Raw genomic sequence first — 22,759 nt, 5'->3', positions numbered from 1 at the left:
TTTTTATATTTAGAAGATACAACAATTAAATACATCTGGGGAATACAATTAAACAACATGTTTTTACATAATTTATTATACATTTTTAACAAATGAAAGTAAATTTCATCTCCAGTCTCTACAGTTGAATATTACCAAATATGTATAGTTATATACCATTTTAGGGCCTATACTGATACAAAATTACTAATTGCAAATGGATTATATTTTACTTGCTAAACTCAAAATTACCTTTACCTGGTTTGCAAAGTCAAACTAATCCATACACTTGAATCCCATAGAAGTGTCCAATTTAAGCAATATAAAATTCAGAATAGGTCTTCCATATAAATACCTGTCTAGGAATTGACTTAAAAAAACAGACATTGTTTATTTTATCACTGTAAAATTATTTCATGTTCACAGTTGACATATTATTATTCAAATACTATTGATAAATTATTAATAAGGAAACTGATAAAATGAGTATTTAAAGGGACATTAAACACTTTGAGATGGTAATATAAAATGATAAACTGATTATATAAATACAACTCTGCAATATACTTTCATTATTAATGTTGTCCCCTTTTCCTGTAATTCCATTCTGAAATTGTTTGTGAGCTTTTCAGTTCCTGTTAGAAATGGAAGTGCAGGACACTCTTATATTCCACACAGCCATTGGCTGCACACTCTAGTGACCTATTTATAACTATCTCTAATTGGCCACAGCAGAGAAGGTAACCTAAGTTATAACATGTCAGCTCCCATTCGCCGAGATTACAAGTTTGGCGGTAACAGGGGTGCGGGGCTAACAAGGCTTTTATGTCTAACGCTACCTTAAGCCAATGCTGGTGTTACAGGTTTTTTTAAACCTGGCGTTAGCTGCAAAAAGGTGTGTAGAGCAAATTTTAGCTCCACATCTCACCTCAATTCCAGCGTTGCTTATGGTAGCGGTAAGATGGCTAAACGTGCTCGTGCACGATTTCCCCATAGGAAACAATGGGGCTGAGCTGGCTTGAAAAAACCTAACACCTGCAAAAAAGCAGCGTCCAGCTTCTAAAGCAACCCCATTGTTTCCTATGGGAAAATAAAAAATATGTCTGCACCTAACATGAACCCCTGAGCCTAAATACCCCTAATATTACACTTATTAAACCCTAATCTGCCGCCCCCGACATCATCACCACCTGCATTATACTATTAACCCCTAATCTGCCGCTCCTGACACCGCCGCCACTTACATTATAGTTATAAACCCCTAATCTGCTGCCCCAAACACCGCTGCCACCTACATTATAGTTATTAACCCCTAATCTGCCCTCCCAACGTCGCCACAACTATATTAAATTAATTAACCCCTAATCTTCCGCCGCCAACGTCGCCGCCACTATAATACAGTTATTAACCCCTAAACCTAAGTCTAACCCTAACTCTAACACCCCCTAATTTAAATATAATTTAAATACATCTAAATAAAATAACTACAATTAAATAAATTATTCCTATTTAAAACTAAATACTTACCTGTAAAATAAACCATAAGATAGCTACAATATAACTAATAGTTACATTGTAGCTAGCTTATGATTTATTTTTATTTTACTGGCAACTTTGTATTTATTTTAACTAGGTACAATAGTTATTAAATAGTTATTAACTATTTAATAACTACCTAGCTAAAATAAGTACAAAATTACCTGTAAAATAAATCCTAACCTAAGTTACAATGACACTTAACACTACACTATCATTAAATTAATTACATAAACTACCTACAATAATTACAATTAAATTCAATAAACTAAATTACGAAAAAAAAACACTAAATTATGAAAAAAAGTAATCGGCTATTTTACCTGTAAAAAATAATACAATACCCCCCCCAACATTACAACCCACCACCCACACACCCCTACTCTAAAACCCACCCAGTACCCTTCCAAAGATTTACTTTGGAACCGATTATCAAATAGTTTTGAGGACTAATTTGTCTTTTGCTTATAAACTTTGGACAATATTAGCACTTTGGAATATTTTGGGTTTTCATCATTTTTTATATTTTTATATTTTCATATTTTGTGACCACTTTTCACTTTTTTTGCTTTTTTGTGCACATTTCCTCATTTTTTAACATTTTTAACCTTTTAATATATATATATATTATTTTTTCACAGGACCCCACATTTTAACTGACTTTGGAACTCTTATCATCTCCTTTTTTCATCGATTAGATTTTTATTCACCGTTCTCACATTTGATACTTTTATGTACTAATCATCCACTTAATTAATTTATTTGAATCTATTTTTATATTAATTTATTTGAAATCTATTTGATATCAATCTGACTTCATATGTTCATTTTAACCTTTGCACATTGATACCAGTGTTTGAACCGCATATCTTGGTTTTGTATACAACTTTAAATCATCTGTATGTCATAGTGTTTAAATCGTTTGTATATCATATTGTTTTTTATCATGGATCCATGGTTTTTAGCATTGTAATTTTAGGATTTACTATAACATATTTTTTAGATCGATAAACATTGCCTTTTAAATATATTACCTATTTATCTATCTCTGCCTGCTTTGGCGCTCCTTAAACATCTACTCACTACATTATTTATCCATTAAGGGTTAGCTAAGGACCCTTTTTGTTCTTTGAGGAGCTGTAGATAGTCATTTCAGTCTAGCGCTGATAGACATCTTTCTATTTTAATATGTAGTCCCCTGGGAATCCTCCTTACCCGGTAGTACTTAGCCAATGTAGTACTGTGTATTTCAAAGGATAGAAGTTTCTTTTGTGCTTTCTCCCAATCTCTGGATACACCAGTACCTGAAGTTCCTCTCAGGAATTCCCTGGAGCCCTTAGCCAATGCCGTGTTTCTAGAGGCATCTACATCTGAGTAGGAAAAAAACATCAAAATCTTCCTTATTCACCTATATAGTGTAAAAAGTGCACATACCATATCAGGTGAAAATAGGATACAAAACAAAGAAGATACAGCACTGTTAAATAATAGTGCAAAGTTCTTTTGCTAGTGCACAGTGACTAACAGGGTCCTGTAAACCCCACAATTATCCAATACGAAAAATAGATGTCCCAACACTGTTTCATCGAGGTCAATCCTTTAATGAGGTTTAAAAGGAAGACAGCAGACAGGGACGTTTCAGGCCTACATAACCCTTACTCATGATGTGGTATACAGATAACATCCTCTTATTTATAGCACCTGTGTATAGGTAAATTAACCCTTCAATTGGTAAAGAAGCCATCTTTTTTACATTATATTTTATATTTTATATAATGATATAAAAGCTTTGCTTGGAAAAACTAAATACACACTAGTTAAAAACAATCTTACATATGCTGAAAATCAAGCCCTAAAAAAACTGTCCAAAACCAGTCTATTGTGATTGAAAATGCTGATAAGGGCGGAGCTATTGTTGTGCTAGACAGAGAGTATTATATACAAGAAATACTGGCACAACTATCTGATGGAGGTATATATCAGATCCTTAACAGTGAAATTAAAACTAAAATTAAACAAATAGTTGATGAAGCCCTTAAAAAGGAGGTCATTACCAAGAATCTGGCTATTTACTTAATAAAAAAAAGACCCAATCACACTTGTGTTCTATACCCTCCCCAAAGTTCATAAAAATCTTAGGGGGCCCAGGGTAGGCCCATAGTCACTGGCACCAATTGCGTTTTTTCCAACATAGATATTTTTTATATAGAATTTTGAATCCTCTGGCCTCTAAACAACCTTCTTTTCTGAAATACATTGGTGATTTCCCTACAAAAATCTGTGAACTACCTTGTGAAAATTCTGAAATACTCTTTAGTTTGGATATTGTTAGTTTGTATACTGCTATCCCCCATGAAACAGGGATAGAATCTGTACTTGATCTTCTTTAACAAGAAACCTCTTTTTCTCTCCTTCAATCACAATTATTTAAAAACTACTTAGAATTGTATTGTATATCAATTATTTTCTATTTCAGGACACATATTATTTACAGCGAAAGGGTTCGGCTATGGGCTCCAATGTAGCCCCCAGCATACGCCAACATCTTTGTTAGCTAATTTAAATTTGTTTACACTAATTCGAAATATCAAGAAAACTGTAAAATATGGCTGTGTTACATCGATTAAATGTTTGACGTATGGGGGGGCACATTGTAGTCCTTACAATATTTTTTAGATGATCAAAATAGTTGTACTAATTGCCTAAAGTTTACTTTGGATTGTTCACCTGATAGGGTCAATTTTTTAGATATAACTGTAAATAAGAAAAATTCTAAACTAACCACTGACATTTATAGTAAGCCCACAGATCACAATACATTATTACATTTCTAAAGTTTTCATCTACAAAGAGTTTTTATTTATTCATACTTTATGTAATGTTAAAGACAAAGAACTCCAAAAGGTTAGATTGAGTCAAATGGCTGATAAATTTAAGGCTAGAGGCTATCCCACAGAAATTGTGGAAAAATGTGAAGAAAAGGCTATATACAAATTTTGCTTTACCAATGAACAACAGACTGAGGAAACAGACTAATATTTGCAACAGAATTTTATAATCATAGTGAGAAGATAACATCTGTCCTCAAAAAACATTGATATCTACTTAGCAAATCATTTCCTAACATTTGTGAATTTCAGAAACCCCCTATTCAAACATACAAAAGAGTAAAAAACCTTAAAGACACACTAGGGAGAGCAGATGTGGGTAGTAATAAAGTGAATAAGGTGAATTATTTAACTACTCCCAATAAAGGACCATACCCATGCTTAAACTGCGCCCAGTGCAATTCTATGATTTAGGGTAGACACATAGCCCAGATTAATGACAACAAGAAAAGGGAAATCAATGGTTATTACACCTGGAATACAGAGTATGTTGTGTATTTACTCAAATGCCCGTGTGGGTGTGGTTATGTGGGGGAGACCATACGCCCCTTTAAGGATAGGAACAGTGCACATAAATCAAGTATTAGAAGCAAAGATATGACCAATCCAGTTTCAGAAGTTTGGTGGATTCAAACGTTAAGGACTCTGCATCCAGTAGGATTAAATATAGATTATGAATTACATTTATTTCTTTAATTGTTTCTTTTTTTCTATATTGTTATTTTTAATATTTTTATACTTTATAATAACATGTTATCTTCTCCTAAATATTATTTATCATTGTCTTTAATATAAATTGTAATCTAACAGGTATATAAGTTTGTAATATGTTAATCACCATGGCCACTAGATAAAATATAATACACAAAAGATGGCTGCTTTGCTAGTTTAATTTACCTATACACAGGTGCTATAAATAAGAGGATGTTACCTGTATACCACAGCATGAGTAAGGGCTATGTAGGCCCGAAACATCGCTGTCTTCCTTTTAAACCTCAATAAAGGATTTACCTTGATGAAACAGTGCTGGGACTTCTATTTTTCATATTGGATAACAGTGGGGTTTGTAGGACTCTGCTAGTCACTGTGCACCAGCAAAAGAACTTTGCACTATTCTATTATTCTTCAACAGTGCTGTACCTTCTTTGTTTTGTATATATATATATATATATATATATATATATATATATATATATATATATATATATATATATATATATATATACAGGTATAGATACATATATGCATATATTTATTTTAAACAAAGAACATGTTCTACTTACTATGTGAAGAACATTGGGATGTAAACACACACACACACACATATATATATATATATATATATATATATATATATATATATATATATATATATATATATATGAATATATTTGTATATTCATGTGTATTTATATATGAATATATGTATACACTTACATATATGCATATGTATATACATATAATATATATATATATATATATATATGTGTGTGTGTGAATATATTTGTGTATATATATATGTATTTATATACTGTACGTATATATATGTATACACTTACATATATACACATATAAACACATATACATATATTTATATTTATATATATCTTGGTATCTGATGTCCTCATGATGTACATACAATATCCAGATTACCAAACAATTAAATGGGGGTTTTTTTTGTTTCTCTTTTACTTTATTTACCAAATGTAAATTTTTTGGTATCTGATGTCCTCATGATGTACATACAATATACAGATTACCAAACAATTAAATGGGGGGTTTTTTTGTTTCTCTTTTACTTTATTTACCAAATGTAAATTTGTATGGTTTATAGGTCACTTTATTTGAGCATATTTATTGACACTATTAGAACCCTTTTGTAATTAGTATTTTGAGCTCCAGTCAATATTAGAACCCTTTTATAATTAGTAGTTTGAGCTCCCTGTATGAAGATGTTGATGCAGCTTCTGACCCCTCTCATGCAAGCCTGCAACTATAAGCTAAGAAGCAGTGGTCTCTATATCGTTGCTTTTAACTTCTCTGCTCTGGGTTGATTAACCACAAACTGTGTAAGACCAGGGGGTGCAGCTACACAAGCAATTGCTTGCACAATCTTGGATATCAGCAGTAGATGCTGCCTTGCTCCCATCAAACCTGTGCGGACATGTTCCCTGCCTGGGAAATTGCCTACTGGAAGTATAATGGATGAAGGTCTTTATATTTCCAGAAAGACATGATGCATAACACAACCTTTTTATGTAGAGTGCCTTCTCAAGCAATACAACAAATCTAAGGGGAAAAAAAGTGTTTATACATTCTTACAGGGGGCTGCCTGATCAGAAAGGTAGACAAAAAGACTGAGAATGCACTCTTAACCATCAAACTACTTGACTTATAAGCCCCCTAAAAGTTAGTTTATTTACATTTACGAGAGGCTTAAAGGGACAGTCTAGTCAAAATAAAATTTTCATGAATCAGATAGGGCATGCAATTTTAAACAACTTTCCATTTTACTTTTATCATCACATTGGCTTTTCTCTAGGTATTGTTTTTTGAAAGCTAAACCTAGGTAGACCCAAACTCAAAAGCTCAAAAGCTTGTCTGTCAAAAGCACTGAGATAAGGGGGCAGTCTTCAGAGGCTTAGATACAAGGTAATCAGTGAGGTAAAAAGTCTATTAATATCACAGTGTTAGTTATTCAAAACTTGGGAATGGGTAAAAAAGGGATGGGCTCCATGTACTAAGCAGTCAGTGAGCTACCCGCAAAAAATCTCATGTCAAAACTCGCGAACTGATATGTACAAAGTCATCAACTATGTTCAAACTCGCATATTTAAAATTGCGAGCGTACTTATCCGCCAGACCGCGCTACCTCTCCATTTTTCACTGTAATTAGACACATTTGACCAACAACTCGCCAAAAACGAATGTACTAAAAAATCTATTTTCGCTACAATTTCCGCTCCCACCTCGTTATTTTTGCCTCGCCACCTTTTAGGTGGCGGGCAAGGTACAAAACAATAGGAAAGTGAATGTAGACGCCAGTCTAGACATATATAAAAGGCATTAATATCAGCGTTGTACTTACATTGTTCATTTCGGCAGCTATGGAGACACTTTTGTATATGTTTATTCTCCGTGTGATGCAAATCCGGTCTAGAAGACTGAATACTGGAAATGTCGGTAATCAATTGGTTCAAAGAAGGAGAGTTCGTGTCCCCCGTGTATTCCTTCCACGGGTTGGTTTGCACGGCCTTTCTGACCGAGAGATCATACAAAGATTCCGGCTTGATCGTGAATCCATATTACACCTGTATCGAGAGATTGAAGATTATTTGGAGCTGATGACGGCTCGTTCACAAGCTATTCTGGGACTTTGGAAACTATTAGCTGCATTGCATTTTATGGCAACAGGCTCCTTTCAGGCAGTTTCTAGTGTCATTATTGGAATGAGTCAATCTGCTTTTTCACGCCACTTATCAAAAGTCATAGGGGCTATGATGGTTATTTTTCCTCGATATGTTTGTTTGCCATCTACCCCAGAAGAATGGCAATCTATAAAGTCAAATTTCTATAGGATGGCTGGGATGCCCAATGTCCTAGGTGCCATAGACTGTACCCATGTCTCTATAAGACCACTTCAAACTCATGAGGAGGTCTATCGGAATAGAAAGCATTTCCATTCCTTGAATGTTCAGATGGTCAGTGACCCCAACATGAGGATAATCAGTGTCCGTTCAAACTTCCCAGGCTCATGTCATGATTCTTACATCTTAAGGCAGACCGGCTTATACCGGAAGTTCGAGGACGGAGATATGCCTGAAGGATGGCTTCTAGGTAAGCATAACTGGCGTCTAATTTGTCTTTCATTTCCATGTACATAAATTGCGCCCAATTTGTCGACTGTAATTAAAGAGTAATATGTATATTTTAAATTTGTATCTTATAGTTGTCAATCTTTATAATTATTTTTATATTAATATTTATTTTATGTCCTATTAGGAGATGGAGGCTACTCATGTACAGAATGGCTGTTGACTCCCTATAACAACCCACAGACCAGAAATCAAGTACATTTCAATGAAGCTCATTGATCTACCAGGGGTATAATTGAGAGGACTTTCGGTCTTTTGAAAATGCGGTTTCGATGTCTTGATCGTTCTGGCGGCGCTATGCACTATGCACCTGAGAAAGTCGCCAAAATTATATTGGTTTGCTGCATACTGCACAATATAGCAATTAAAAGAGGCTGCCCATTAGAAGAAGAAAATACCGTAGATGCTGACGATTTTACAGAAGAAATATGTGTAGAACAACCTAATAGGCGTGGTATGGCAACAAGGGACATGGTTATGGTTTCAGAACAATATTTTGATGATTAAAATTCCTGTATTAAGTTGATAAATAAAAAAATTTTGCTTTATTAAATTGTATTCTACTCTTTTTTTTAATAATTAAGGTTATTTAAAATCACTGTTGATAAACAGATAAATACATTACAGTTGTTGCTCTTCAATTATCAATGGTTTAAATTAAATCAAGTTTATGATCAAAGTAATTACAGACAATAAATTTTTGGTAATACATTGCCTTTGTGACATCACACTACTGTCTATAGCTTCACTAACTCTTTAACACAATGTGATTTGTGTAATGTAATCCCTCGATAGCTGATGGTAATTCATTGTATTGTCTCATTGAATTGTAGATTTATCAAACGACAGGCTATTCCAAAGTGAGATTTTATGCTTTTAGATTGGAGTTATTTTAAAGACTTGCTAATTTGCTTTGTTTAATTTTAATCTCAATTTTTATCAGCTCCTAGGTTGGCCCATATTCAAATTAAAAAAACATTCCGGGCTTACTCTTATCACTTATTATCTTATCTTTAATAATATCTCTTTACATTCAAGATTTTTTAAAGTTATTATTAAAGTTATTGTGGCTCATATAGATTACACATTGTAATTGTACATATAAATATATGTAACATTAATACAATGTTACATTTGTAGGAATAAAATATTGACTATATTTTTATAAAAATTGAAAATAAATAAAACCCTAAAAATTTCTCAACAAATAATGTAAACTTAATTCTTTTATTACAAACTGACAATCAATCTTTAAACATTATATATTATCTATTTTTAATAAATACTGTAAAACAAAATAAATTCAAAAATATATCTACACATATGTAACACTTAAATTGTTTATAAACAAAATAACATTTTTAATAACTATAAACATGGAATCAATACAAACATTCACTAAATACATTAATCTACATATACATTATATTTTTTTTATTTATTTTTTGTTACATATCTAGATCAATGTGCTAATGATTGACTGAACGAATAATGACGTCATCATCAAGCATGTCGCATCCTGAACCTTTTGGTGCTGGCGAATTAGTGATATTAGTTTATGCCATGGATAAATATTTTCCTAAACGTATTGGTGGTGTAAAGGCAGAGAGACAGGAATGCCGTGACAAAATTATATACGAGATGCTGAGAAGAATGCATCGTATTTCAAAAATTAAAAGAACAAGACGACAATGTCTTCGAAAATATAGTGACTTGAAGAGAAGAGAACCTAAGTGCTATAAATCTATTAGAAGATTGATAAGGACATGTAAGTTCAAAACTTATATATTTAATTATATTTTTAATAGAAACTAATCATGATATTTTTAACTGCGTCATCATTGACGAATCAAGGACAATATTAATTTTGTTTTAGTGGTAACTATATTAGTATATACAATTTAAAAGTTAGAAAAGTAAGCATGCAGAACTTAGTTAGTAGAGTAAAATATAATTGTAATTTGTCTTTAAAAATGAACTTCATGAACAATGTTAGTAGAATTTTAATTCAATCTTGATAAAAATAAACATGCATAACTGTGTTAGTAGAATTAAATGTACACTCTTGAGAAACAAAAAATAGGATTAAAGGGATACTGAACCAAACTTTTTTCTATTGTGATTTTGATATAGTATGCCATTTTAAGCAACTTTATAATTTACTCCTATTATCAAATTATTTTCATTCTCTTTGTATCTTTATTTGAAAAGCAATAATTTCAGTTTAGATGCCGGCACATTTTTGTGGAACACATTGTGCTGTTCTTGCTGATTGGTGGGTAATTTCATCCACCAATAAACAAGTGTTTTACATTGAATTGAACACAAAAAATAGCTTAGATGCCTTTTTTTACAACTAAAGAAACTGAGGCCTAGATTTAGAGTTGGGCGGTAGCCGTCAAAACCAGCTCATAACGCTGGTTTTTACCGCCCTCTGGTATTTGGAGCCAGTCATTAAAGGGTCTAACGCTCACTTTCCAGCCGCGACTTTTCCATACCGCAGATCCCCTTACGTCAATTGCGTATCCTATCTTTTCAATGGGATCTTTCTAACGCCGGTATTTAGAGTCGTGTCTGAAGTGAGCGTTAGAAATCTAACGACAAAACTCCAGCCGCAGAAAAAAGTCAGTAGTTAAGAGCTTTCTGGGCTAACGCTGGTTTATAAAGCTCTTAACTACTGTGCTCTAAAGTACACTAACACCCATAAACTACCTATGTACCCCTAAACCGAGGTCCCCCCACATCGCCGGCGCCGCCACTCTATTAAAATTTTTTAACCCCTAATCTGCCGACCGCACACCGCTGCCACCTACATTATCCCTATGAACCCCTAATCTGCTGCCCCTAACACCGCCGACCCCTATATTATATTTATTAACCCCTAATCTGCCGCCCCCGCTATCGCTGACCCCTGCATATTATTATTAACCCCTAATCTGCCGCTCCGTACACCGCTGCCACCTACATTATAGCTATGTACCCCTAATCTGCTGCGCCTAACACCGCCGACCCCTATATTATATTTATTAACCCCTAATCTGCCGCCCCCGCTATCGCTGACCCCTGCATATTATTATTAACCCCTAATCTGCTGACCGCACACCGCTGCCACCTACATTATCCCTATGAACCCCTAATCTGCTGCGCCTAACACCGCCGACCCCTATATTATATTTATTAACCCATAATCTGCCCCCTCAACGTCGCCTCCACCTACCTACACTTATTAACCCCTAATCTGCCGAGCGGACCGCACCGCTACTATAATAAAGTTATTAACCCCTAATCCGCCTCACTCCCGTCTCAATAACCCTATAATAAATAGTATCAACCCCTAATCTGCCCTCCCTAACATCGCCGACACCTAACTTCAAGTATTAACCCCTAATCTGCCGATCGGAGCTCACCGCTACTCTAATAAATTTTTTAACCCCTAAAGCTAATTCTAACCCTAACATCCCCCTAACTTAAATATAATTTTATTCTAACGAAATAAATTAACACTTATTAAATAAATTATTCCTATTTAAATCTAAATACTTACCTGTAAAATAAACCCTAATATAGCTACAATATAAATAATAATTATATTGTAGCTATTTTAGGATTAATATTTATTTTACAGGCAACTTTGTATTTATTTTAACCAGGTACAATAGCTATTAAATAGTTAAGAACTATTTAATAGTTACCTAGTTAAAATAATTACAAAATTACCTGTAAAATAAATCCTAACCTAAGTTACAATTAAACCTAACACTACACTATCAATAAATAAATTAAATAAACTACCTACAATTATCTACAATTAAACCTAACACTACACTATCAATAAATTAATTAAATAAAATACCTACAAATAACTACAATTAGATAAACTAACTAAAGTACAAAAAATAAAAAAGAACTAAGATACAAAAAATAAAAAAATATTTACAAACATTAGAAAAATATTACAACAATTTTAAACTAATTACACCTACTCTAAGCCCCCTAATAAAATAACAAAGCCCCCCAAAATAAAAAAATGCCCTAGTGTTAGGTTTATTTAAGGGGGGTTTGGGTTAGATTAGGGGTATGTGGGTGGTGGGTTGTAATGTTGGGGGGGGTATTGTATGTGTATTTTTTACAGGCAATAGAGCTGAATTCTTTGGGGCATGCCCCGCAAAGGGCTCTTTTCAGGGCTGGTAAGGTAAAAGAGATTTGAACTTTTTTAATTTAGAATAGGGTAGGGCATTTTTTTATTTTGGGGGTCTTTGTTATTTTATTAGGGGGCTTATAGTAGCTGTAATTAGTTTAAAATTGTTGTAATATTTTTCTAATGTTGGTAAATATTTTTTTATTTTTTGTAACTTAGTTCTTTTTTATTTTTTGTACTTTAGTTAGTTTATTTCATTGTAGTTAATTGTAGGTAGTTTATTTAATTAATTTATTGATAGTGTAGTGTTAGGTTTAATTGTAGGTAATTGTAGGTATTTTATTTTATTTATTTATTGATAGTGTAGTGTTAGGTTTAATTGTAACTTAGGTTAGGATTTATTTTACAGGTAATTTTGTAATTATTTTAACTATTTTAGCTATTAAATAGTTATTAACTATTTAATAGCTATTGTACCTGGTTAAAATAATTACAAAGTTGCCTGTAAAATAAATATTAATCCTAAAATAGCTACAATATAATTATAATTTATATTGTAGCTATATTAGGGTTTATTTTACAGGTAAGTATTTAGTTTTAAATAGGAATAATTTATTTAATAAGAGTTAATTTATTTAGTTAGAATAAAATTATATTTAACTTAGGGGGGTGTTAGTGTTAGACTTAGCTTTAGGGGTTAATCCATTTATTACAGTAGCGGCGAGATTCGGTCTGCAGATTAGGGGTTAATAATTGAAGTTAGGTGTCGGCGATGTTAGGGAGGGTAGATTAGGGGTTAATACTATTTATTATAGGGTTTTTGAGGCGGGAGTGAGGTGGATTAGGGGTTAATAACTTTATTATAGTAGCGGTGCGGTCCGCTCGGCAGATTAGGGGTTAATAAGTGTAGGCAGGTGGAGGCGACGTTGTGGGGGGCAGATTAGGGGTTAATAAATATAATATAGGGGTCGGCGGTGTTAGGGGCAGCAGATTAGGGGTACACAGGGATAATGTAGGTAGCGGCGGTTTACGGAGCGGCAGATTAGGGGTTAAAAAAAATATGCAGGTGTCAGCGATAGCGGGGGCGGCAGAATAGGGGTTAATAAGTGTAAGGTTAGGGGTGTTTAGACTCAGGGTTCATGTTAGGGTGTTAGGTGTAGACTTAGGAAGTGTTTCCCCATAGAAAACAATGGGGCTGAGTTAAGAGCTGAACGCTGCTTTTTTGCAGGTGTTAGGTTTTTTTTCAGCTCAAATGGCCTCATTGTTTTCTATGGGGGAATCGTGCACGAGCACGTTTTTTAAGATGGCCGCGTCCGTAAGAACCGCTGGAATTTAGAGTTGCAGTGGTGGTAAATATGCTCTACGCTCCCTTTTTGGAGCCTAACGCACTGAAAACCCAGCCATTCTGTGAACTCTAAATACCAGCGGTATTTAAAAGGTGCGGGGGAAAAAAAGCATGTGTAGCTAACGCACCCCTTTGGCCGCCAAACTCTAAATCTAGCCGAAAAAGAATGAAGAAAAATTAAAAATAGGAGTAAATTATAAAGTATAAAGTAGTAAAAATATTTTTTTTCAGTGTCCCATTATTAAAATTGTTGTAGCATGCATAATTTCTAATTTGACAAACATTGATTATAATCTATTAATTTTTAAATTTTTAATTCAAATCTTTTTTTATTAATATGTTTATAGATATGAGAAGTAAGAAAAGTAAGTGTAAACAGCCACCACACTACCTCCGGTCAATGTTGGTGCAAACACCCAGGAGTGATGCTTTATCTCCACCTATGCCACTAACACTAATGGATATTGAATTATCTCCCAATCCATATCACGTTTTTCATAAAAACACACAGACAGGTAATGAGTTGTTATTTAACTTATAAATAATATATTTTAGTTTTTGGATTAAATAGTTTTGTATCTTTATCTTTCTAATTACGTTCATAGATATTACAATGGAAGACATACAAAATCGGTATGAAATAGAAGATTTTCAAAATCCTGATAGTGTGCCAATATTTGAAGCCTTGAGTTCAGATGATAGTCAACCAAGAATAGAAGTTTTAACAACAATGATGGTAGATAAAGGTATGTTTCATACTCAGTAATCTTAAAACCAAGAAAATCAAAGTTTTAACTAATACATATTGCATATTTCTAGGAGTTGGCACTGATGAAAGCTTTAAAGGAGTGGACATAAGTGTAGAAGCCAATATAGTAGATGAAATCGATAAAACCACAGCAGGAGGTAATATTGTGAAGAAATAAACCATATGAAACATTGCATATGTATATGTAAATTGAAATAATAATGTTTTTGCTTTTGTTATTCTACAGATGTATCTTCAACATCAACTACTGAAACTGAAGACAAAAGTACTCAGAGTTGTCTTGAAGATAATGTTAAACTCAAAATTGCTAAAATTAGGGCAACTTTGGGAATGTTATTGGAGGAAGTAGATTTTTTATACCGGAAATATATTATTTGATTATTTTATTTTTTATTTTTTTTTTGCAATATAATTGTCAGAAGAATGACAAGAAAAAAATGACAAATACTGTTTTTGTGAAGAATCAATATTAATCCTAATTTTGAATTTATGTAAATAAAACATATTTTTTTGGCATAAAATTTTTTGTCTTTATTAAACAATAACATTTTAAACTTTAAAAAAAAAAAAAAAAAATAGTCTGCAAACAATTAACATAAAATACAACTTTATGGATTATATGGTGTTATAAATAAGAAATGTTCATTCTAGCCGTGGTCTTTTGGGGTCTGTTGTACCCTCCCTTTCACTTACAACAGACAACAGAGATTGTAATGTCCTTTCAGTGATGGATAATGCTCTATTTATTTGCTGTTTTTTTCTTCATCCATCTGCCTCTGCCACTGAAACATTTCTCTTTGCAGATGTAATTTCTGCCTTTCAATTTCATTTCTTTCTTGTTCAATTTCATTTTTTTTGTCGGAAATAGCTGCCCCAATGTCCAATATTTGTGTTTATAATATTCTGCATGTCCCTATGGTCCTCTCTATATTGCCTTGCAAGGGTCAACATTTCCCTTAATCCAACATCGGCCAATAGTCCTTCTGCTGGTGGATTTTCAATATTTAGAGCACCTGTTTCTTGTGTTAGTGGTGGTGCCTGTGTTTCAACTGGTTCCTCCAGGTTTTCAGGTGTATGGATTTCATCTGGTTGTGCATCTCCAAATTCTTCGAGAATATCTGGAGTCTCACTTCCATCATGACCTCCTGTTGTTTCCTATGGAATTGGATTTTCCGCTATTGGCATGAGATTGATAGTGATCTCCCTTGATGAGTTTTCTTCTTCTAGTTCAAGCCATAAACAATTGTTAGAAAATATACATACATTTTTGTAAACACGGTTTCAGAAATGAAATAGAAGGAGAGAGCAGATACAACAGTCATACACAAATTTAAATTATATTTTATATATATACATAAGTGATACATACCATCAAATAATGGAAATGAATGTCCAGTCAATCTCTCGAAAAGACGTCCCAAATCACCTATAAACAAAGAAAAAAAAAAGAATATAGGATTTGAGTAAATGTTATTTATTGACATATATTCAAACGCTATTGCATTCACTGCAAAATCTATTTTTAAAAATATTAATGAAATGTAGTTTGCAATTAAAGGGACACTGTACAAAAACTAATTATTTTGTGATTAAGATATAGCATGCAATTTTACTCAAATTTCTAATTTACTACTATTATCAATTCTGCTTAATTCTCTTGTTTCCTTTATTTGAAAAATAAGGCATCTAAGCTATTTTTGGGTTCAGAACCATGGAAAGCACTTGTTTATTGGTAGGTGAATTTAACAACCAATCAGCAAGAACAACACAGTGTATTCAACAAAAATTGGGCGGCATCTAAACTCACATTCTTGGATTTAAAAGAGAGATACAAAGAGAATGAAAATAATGTTAAAATGTAAGTACATTTGAAAGTTTCTTACAATTGCATGCTCTATCTGAATCATCATTTAAAAAAAATTGTCCAGTGTACCTTTAATGAAAAGCTCAGATCATTGGTATTTGTCATTAAAATGCCATTACATCTCTAAACGATCTCGAACTAGATTATGTCAATACTGACATTGTACATTTGTTTAAAAAAAAAATTTGGATTTGATAGATGAAAGAGATAACACACGCCATTGTAATTATTCATTTAATTAATCATTTACTTACCAGTTGCTCTTCCAACACCTGTTTCTGGAGTGCTGGTCCTTATATCAGGGAGTGTCTCCGCAGATGAAGAACTGTGTGTGACAGTTGATGTGGACCGTATAAATTGACCATGAGCTCCACTGGCAGATGGTCTGGAAACAGCTGCACCGGTAGATGGTCTGGAAACAGCTGAAGAAGATCTTGAACAAGTGGGCACTTCATTGGTACTCCCCACAGGCTGTGCTTGTGTTGCTTTAAAATAAAACAAATAAAAAAATATTTTTATTAATACATTTTTAGTTTTGTTTTTATTTGTAGTTTAAACTGAAAGCTCATACTGTTAATAATAATATCATCGCAGCAGTGAATGCTGGCACAATCATTAAAGGGACATGAAAACAAACATTTTCCTTCCATGATCTCAGAAGAACATGCTTTTTAAAAATTATTTAATTGTATTATCTTTTTGGCTTCATTACATTGATATACTTTGATGAAAATCAAATCTATACAGGCTCAGTAAATGATCATTGGTTGATGCACATAGATGGCGCATGTGACTGCATCAACTATGTGCATAGCTATGTCTGAAAAAAGTATATCTTTAGAAAGCAGAGAACAATTAGATATTATCAACTAATTTTGAAAGATGTTAAAAATAATATTCTATGCTCAAATACTGCAACATGGAAGTCAATAGATAATACATTTAAAAAGGCATGTGATCAGGGGTCAGTCAGAATATGCAGAGATAAAAAAAAGATAAGTATAAAAACCCTATTATTGTACAATCCCATTTATACTTTTTTGGATTATATAAATATATATATATATATATATATGTATATTCTAAAATACATTTTTTTATTAGTGCACCATAAATGATAAGACTCAAGTGCGCCATAAATGATAAGAGTCAATAATATTTGGGGCCTATGTGCGGATTCACATACGGAAGCATAAGAAGTCAGATCATGTTATTTTTCATAAATATATATTGGAGACACTGAGCTATCATTATTTAACAAACATTTTGCATCAATTATGTTGTACATTTACCTCTCAAATCACTGTCACAATCATCCGTTATGCCAGTGATGATCTCTGGTCCTAGACGCTGAACAAGCTTCTGCTCATAGTCATTGAGGTCGGCCACATATGGTGGTCCACCTCCGGTAGCACGTGGCAAATTTTTTTCTCTGGCCAATTTTGCTTTGGCGAAACGTTTAATGTCGTTGTAACGCTTCTTTAGCTGATCGACATCCTTTTTTCCAGGACCCTGGGCACTAACGGCATTGCTTATCCTTTGCCAGATCTGCTTCCTCCACGAAAAATTAGTCTGTTTGACACGACATTCAAACAAATAATCATAAGAGTCAATAATCATATCAATCAAAACTACGTTTTGCTGATGTGAAAAGTGAGGATTCTTGGATTTTGAAGTGGTATCAGATCCAGATGAAGCCATATCCAATTTGTAAATAAATATTACAAAAATAACGCTTTGTAATCACTCTTCAAAAAATTTGGAAGAATAATAAAGTTGTTTAGAAAACTTGAACTTTTATAGGAGACAAATTCCTTTCCCAAGACTAATATGACGTTTCTGACACCTTGCATGTCACATGTTAATAATTGGCCATACAATTCGACTGACAGTTAAGTACATTAGCTTAGTCGCGGCGAGCGAGGCGTCAAATTTATCAATAATCCTCCACTGCTCGCGGCGGGCTAGACGTGTCTATTTATTGGGGGATTATTAGTACATAGTGACAGCGGACACCAGTTTGCCCGCAGCGAGTAACGGCGAGTTTATCCGCATCTACAATGTCGGATTAATTGACGGCTTAGTACATGGAGCCCTATATGTTTTTAAACAATAAACATTCTGGAGAAGACTGTCCCTTTAAGATGTATTTTTTTTTCTAATCAATACATCTTAATTGGAAAAAAGGTTATTGAAGAAATCTTAGATCTTAAACGTTTTGGGGTTTTTTGGATTTTGTTTCTATTTGTGCTTATTTAAATACTTAAAGTATAGACAAACCTCTACAAAGCATCATTTTCTATTAGACTTTGTTGTAGAACACATTTTAACTACAGGTGTTACCCCTAATAACTAATTATGTGCAGTCATTTGTACAGTAGCTGCCATAAATAAAAGGTACTCGATTGGGTTGATTTCCGGCGATTCCTGTCCACCTCATCAGAGCAGGCGGACAGGGTTATGGAGCAACGGTCTACAGATGATGAATAATTAAATGCCTTGCATAGTAATACATTCTGACCTAGAATGTTAGTGATATTGTGCGTTAACTCGAGACTCGCCAGAAACACGGGCCCACAAGCTCCGTTCGGAGCTTGATAAATGGGCCCATAGTATAGCCACTGCTTTATAATTTTAGTACTGTGTGTGGATTTCAACACCCCTTGTCCATGTATACAGAGCAGAGAGTGTAGATGACATAACCTGCAATGCCACATGCACTCTGTGCTCATCAGTATGTTTATTAAAGTGACATAAAGGAGCAATAATAAAATCCTCTAAGGTTCAGCAATGTACTACCCGTCCTAAGGTAAAAATGGCTGGTGAATGGCAGCTACAGATAAATGCATCCCTGGATGGCTCAGTGGCCATGTTCAGCTCTGGACCAATAGTGAGCTGCCAGTCCAGAGCTGACCTTAAAGGGACACTGAACCCAAATTTTCAGATTCAGATAGAGCATGACATTTTAAGCAACTTTCTAATTTACTCCTATTATCAAATTGTCTATAATTTGTTGGTATCTTTATTTGAAATGCAAGAATGTCAGTTTAGATGCCGGCCCATTTTTGGTGAACAACCTGGGTTGTTCTTGCTGATTGGTGGATAAATTAATCCACCAATAAAAAGTGCTATCCAGAGTTCTAAACCAAAAAAAAGCCTAGATGCCTTCTTTTTAAAATAAAGATAGCACGAGAACAAAGAAAAATTGATAATAGGAGTAAATTAGAAAGTTGCTTAAAATTGCATGCTCTATCTGAATCACGAAAGAAAAAATTTGGGCTCAGTGTCCCTTTAAGTAGGTGTTTAATTCATTTGCAAGTGTTAACCACATTATATTCAAGCCATAGTGCCATAATAGCATGCTATAAAATTCTCCTTTATGTCCCTTAAGCCTAAAAATTCAGACTAGCTGCTTTATATTACTATTTCATCCCTTTAAAGGAATAGGAAAGTAAACATTAAAGTTGCCTGATCCAGATAGAGCATATAATTTCAAAGACACTTTTTGTTGAAAAAGAATATGCACATAATCTACACAAGTGGGAGCTACTGCTAATTGGTGTCTGAACATATTTGTCTTGCTGCCAGTAGTCCAATGCTGTTCATTCAGCAAAGGATAACAAGAGAACAAAGCAAATTTGATAATGAAAGTAAATTGGAAAGTTGTTTAAAATTGTATGTTCTATTCAATTAATGGGGAAAAAATTGGGGTTTCCTATCCCTTTAAGTGCAGAATATCAGCAAATTTTATGGCATCAACATTTTCTCCCCTTGTCTTGTCATTTCTGTAGCATTGACACATTTTTATATAATTCTTTATAATAATATCCTACAAAACTTAGACAAACTGCTGAATGTTATTACAGATTATCTCATGCATATTTATTAGAGACCTAGGGGGAAGTATTGAATTCTAACTAGTGAAACATTTGTATCAATATTTACCCTATTTTCTTTCTTCATGGTTTTTGTATCAATTTACAGAAAAAAATAAAATTTCCAGAAAAAATATTTCCAAAGATAATTATAGCAATACATTTTTCTACAGATGATGAATAATTAAATGCCTTGCATAGTAATACATTCTGACCTAGAATGTTAGTGCTATTGTGCGTTAACTCGAGGGCAATAAATATCGTTTCCAGATGGAACATAAAAAAATCTGCTTAGGTAGTGGAGTTGTTAATTTAGTTCTGTACTATACTTCTTCCATAAAACTTAAGCGTAAAACTTATTTATTTACTTGTATATATATATTTAAATTTATTTAAATTTGCACACACACACACATCTATAACCCCATCCCAGTCCCACCCATTGTCATATACCATATCCCTTTAATTCTGCCACAAACCCTTGTTTCATTAGTATTAAGACTAAATATGAATTTAAATAATTTATTTTCATAGCATCTTCATGTGATTTGTTATGCAAACTAGTAAGAAATAATCGTTTACTTAAAGGGACACTAAACCCCAAATTTTTCTTTCATGATTCAGATAGAGAATACTATTTTAAACAACATTCCAATTTACTTATATTATCTAATTTGCTGCAATCTTTAGATATCCTTTGTTAAAGAAAACGCAATGCACATTGGTGAGCCAATCATATGAGGCATCTGTGTGCAGCCACCAATCAGAAGCTACTGAGCCTATCTAGATATGCTTTTCAGGAAAGAATATTAAGATAATGAATCAAATTAGATAATAGAAGTAAATTAGGAAGTTGTTTAAAATGGCATTCTCTATCTGAATCATGAAAGAAAAAAATTGGGTTTAATGTCCCTTTAAGGTCTGAAAAAGTGCTAAATGTTACAGCGGTATTTTGGATTTGGCTCAAAATAAACTCTTAACTCGCCACTTGTAATATAAAAGTATAGGTTGTGCTAAAAGTTTTGTTCCCATTTGAAGATGCATTGGTTAAAAAAATGTAACCATTTGGTTGTAATATCAGAATGCTCATTATTATTTCCCTGAGACCAAGCGCAAGATAACGCTACCTGCGCTATCAATTGCACTCCACTTATATTCTAGCCCTCTGTGCTTTAATGGTATGTGTGCATATTTATTTTTAGGGAGAAATTGGAAGAGAGATGTACATCATCAAGCAGGGTGCAGTCCAAGTATTAGGTGGTCCTGATGACAAGACCGTGCTCGTTACTCTGAAGGCTGGAGCTGTTTTTGGAGAAATCAGGTGAACACTTTAAAACTGACCCAAAAGTAAAATAAACAAAATGTCCTTTATAGTTCAACTGTGGTTGTCTTTATATTGCCCAAGATTGTGATGACAAAATTAAAGCTCCTTTTAAAGCATTCCTGTTTCTTATTTTCCATACGCTTTTTCTTTTTTTTTCTTTACCATTAGTTAAATGTAAAACAAATGGTAGACTTATTGCTCCTCATGATTTCTTGTTCAGAGTCCCAACAATGATATACAGACAATTGCAGGTATTAGCATACTTTCCATCATTTCCTATATTGTATCAAATACTGTGAGGCTGCGGGCTTAGCCTGGGAGTCCAGTGCGTGAAGTTGCGGCATCCAGGGGGCTTAAATAGGTGGGAAATATTCTACCTTGAAGTGGCAATTGGTCATTCCCAGGAAGCAAAATAACAACTATGATTTTCTACTAAGATCTTGAATGTTTTGCTTAAACAGCATATTAGCAAGTATTATCAAGTTAGAGAAGACAGTTGCAATATATCATGTTATGGAATTTCTACCAGAGGCTTATCTGAATTTCTACCAGGGGTATCATCTTACCTTGGCACCGATGGGGGGCTAAGCGTGTGCGGTCACGGGACCCCCTGCAACTGTCCGGGCGTTCGTGGGTGTTTGTGTGCACGCAAATTTGTGGGTTTCTGCATGAGTGTGTGTGCAGGTGCGCGCACGTGCCCACGGCTGATGTGCATAACACATTCCTGGCTCCTGACAGACAGGGGGAGTGTTCTGTGGCTACACCCTTGTCTTGATAAAGAAACGCATAGAAACTTGCTCATTATTTGCTGAAACCAGTAGTAGGTGAGGTGCATAGAACAACTTTTAATTCACAGAGTTGTTCCCTGATGCGTAATTCCCACCCATGATCTACTCATCTGTTTATTTGGCAACCCTATCTTGTTCAGTACTATTTTCAACTGCTGTTATCTGAACTGAATACACGGACCCTGCCATACGCTGTTCCTTCAGCCGCATCTCCAGTACCTGCTTAAAGTACACGTAGTAGGTGTGGTGCATAGAGCCTCTTTCAAACATATAAGTTACTCAACATGCGTAATTCCCACCCATGATCTACCATTACTTGGCAGTCAATTTGGTTTACAATTAATAATACTACTGTAAATAGCGGAGTCCACACTGTTC

General features: G+C 33.8%; 1 protein-coding gene across 1 annotated transcript in view; it reads left to right on the top strand.

Annotated features, from left to right (window-relative positions):
* CNGB3 (cyclic nucleotide gated channel subunit beta 3) overlaps nt 1–22,759 on the top strand; it is a 195,196-nt gene that overhangs the window by 123,403 nt on the left and 49,034 nt on the right. The window contains exon 13 of the mRNA XM_053715907.1: nt 21,472–21,590. Within this exon, the coding sequence (XP_053571882.1) occupies nt 21,472–21,590 (119 nt within the window). The remainder of the gene's footprint in view (nt 1–21,471; nt 21,591–22,759) is intronic.

The sequence above is a fragment of the Bombina bombina genome, chromosome 5 (assembly GCF_027579735.1).
Source record: "Bombina bombina isolate aBomBom1 chromosome 5, aBomBom1.pri, whole genome shotgun sequence".
Lineage (NCBI taxonomy): Eukaryota > Metazoa > Chordata > Amphibia > Anura > Bombinatoridae > Bombina > Bombina bombina.
Note: the sequence above shows the minus strand (reverse complement) of the source record. Positions and strands in the feature narration are given on the sequence as shown.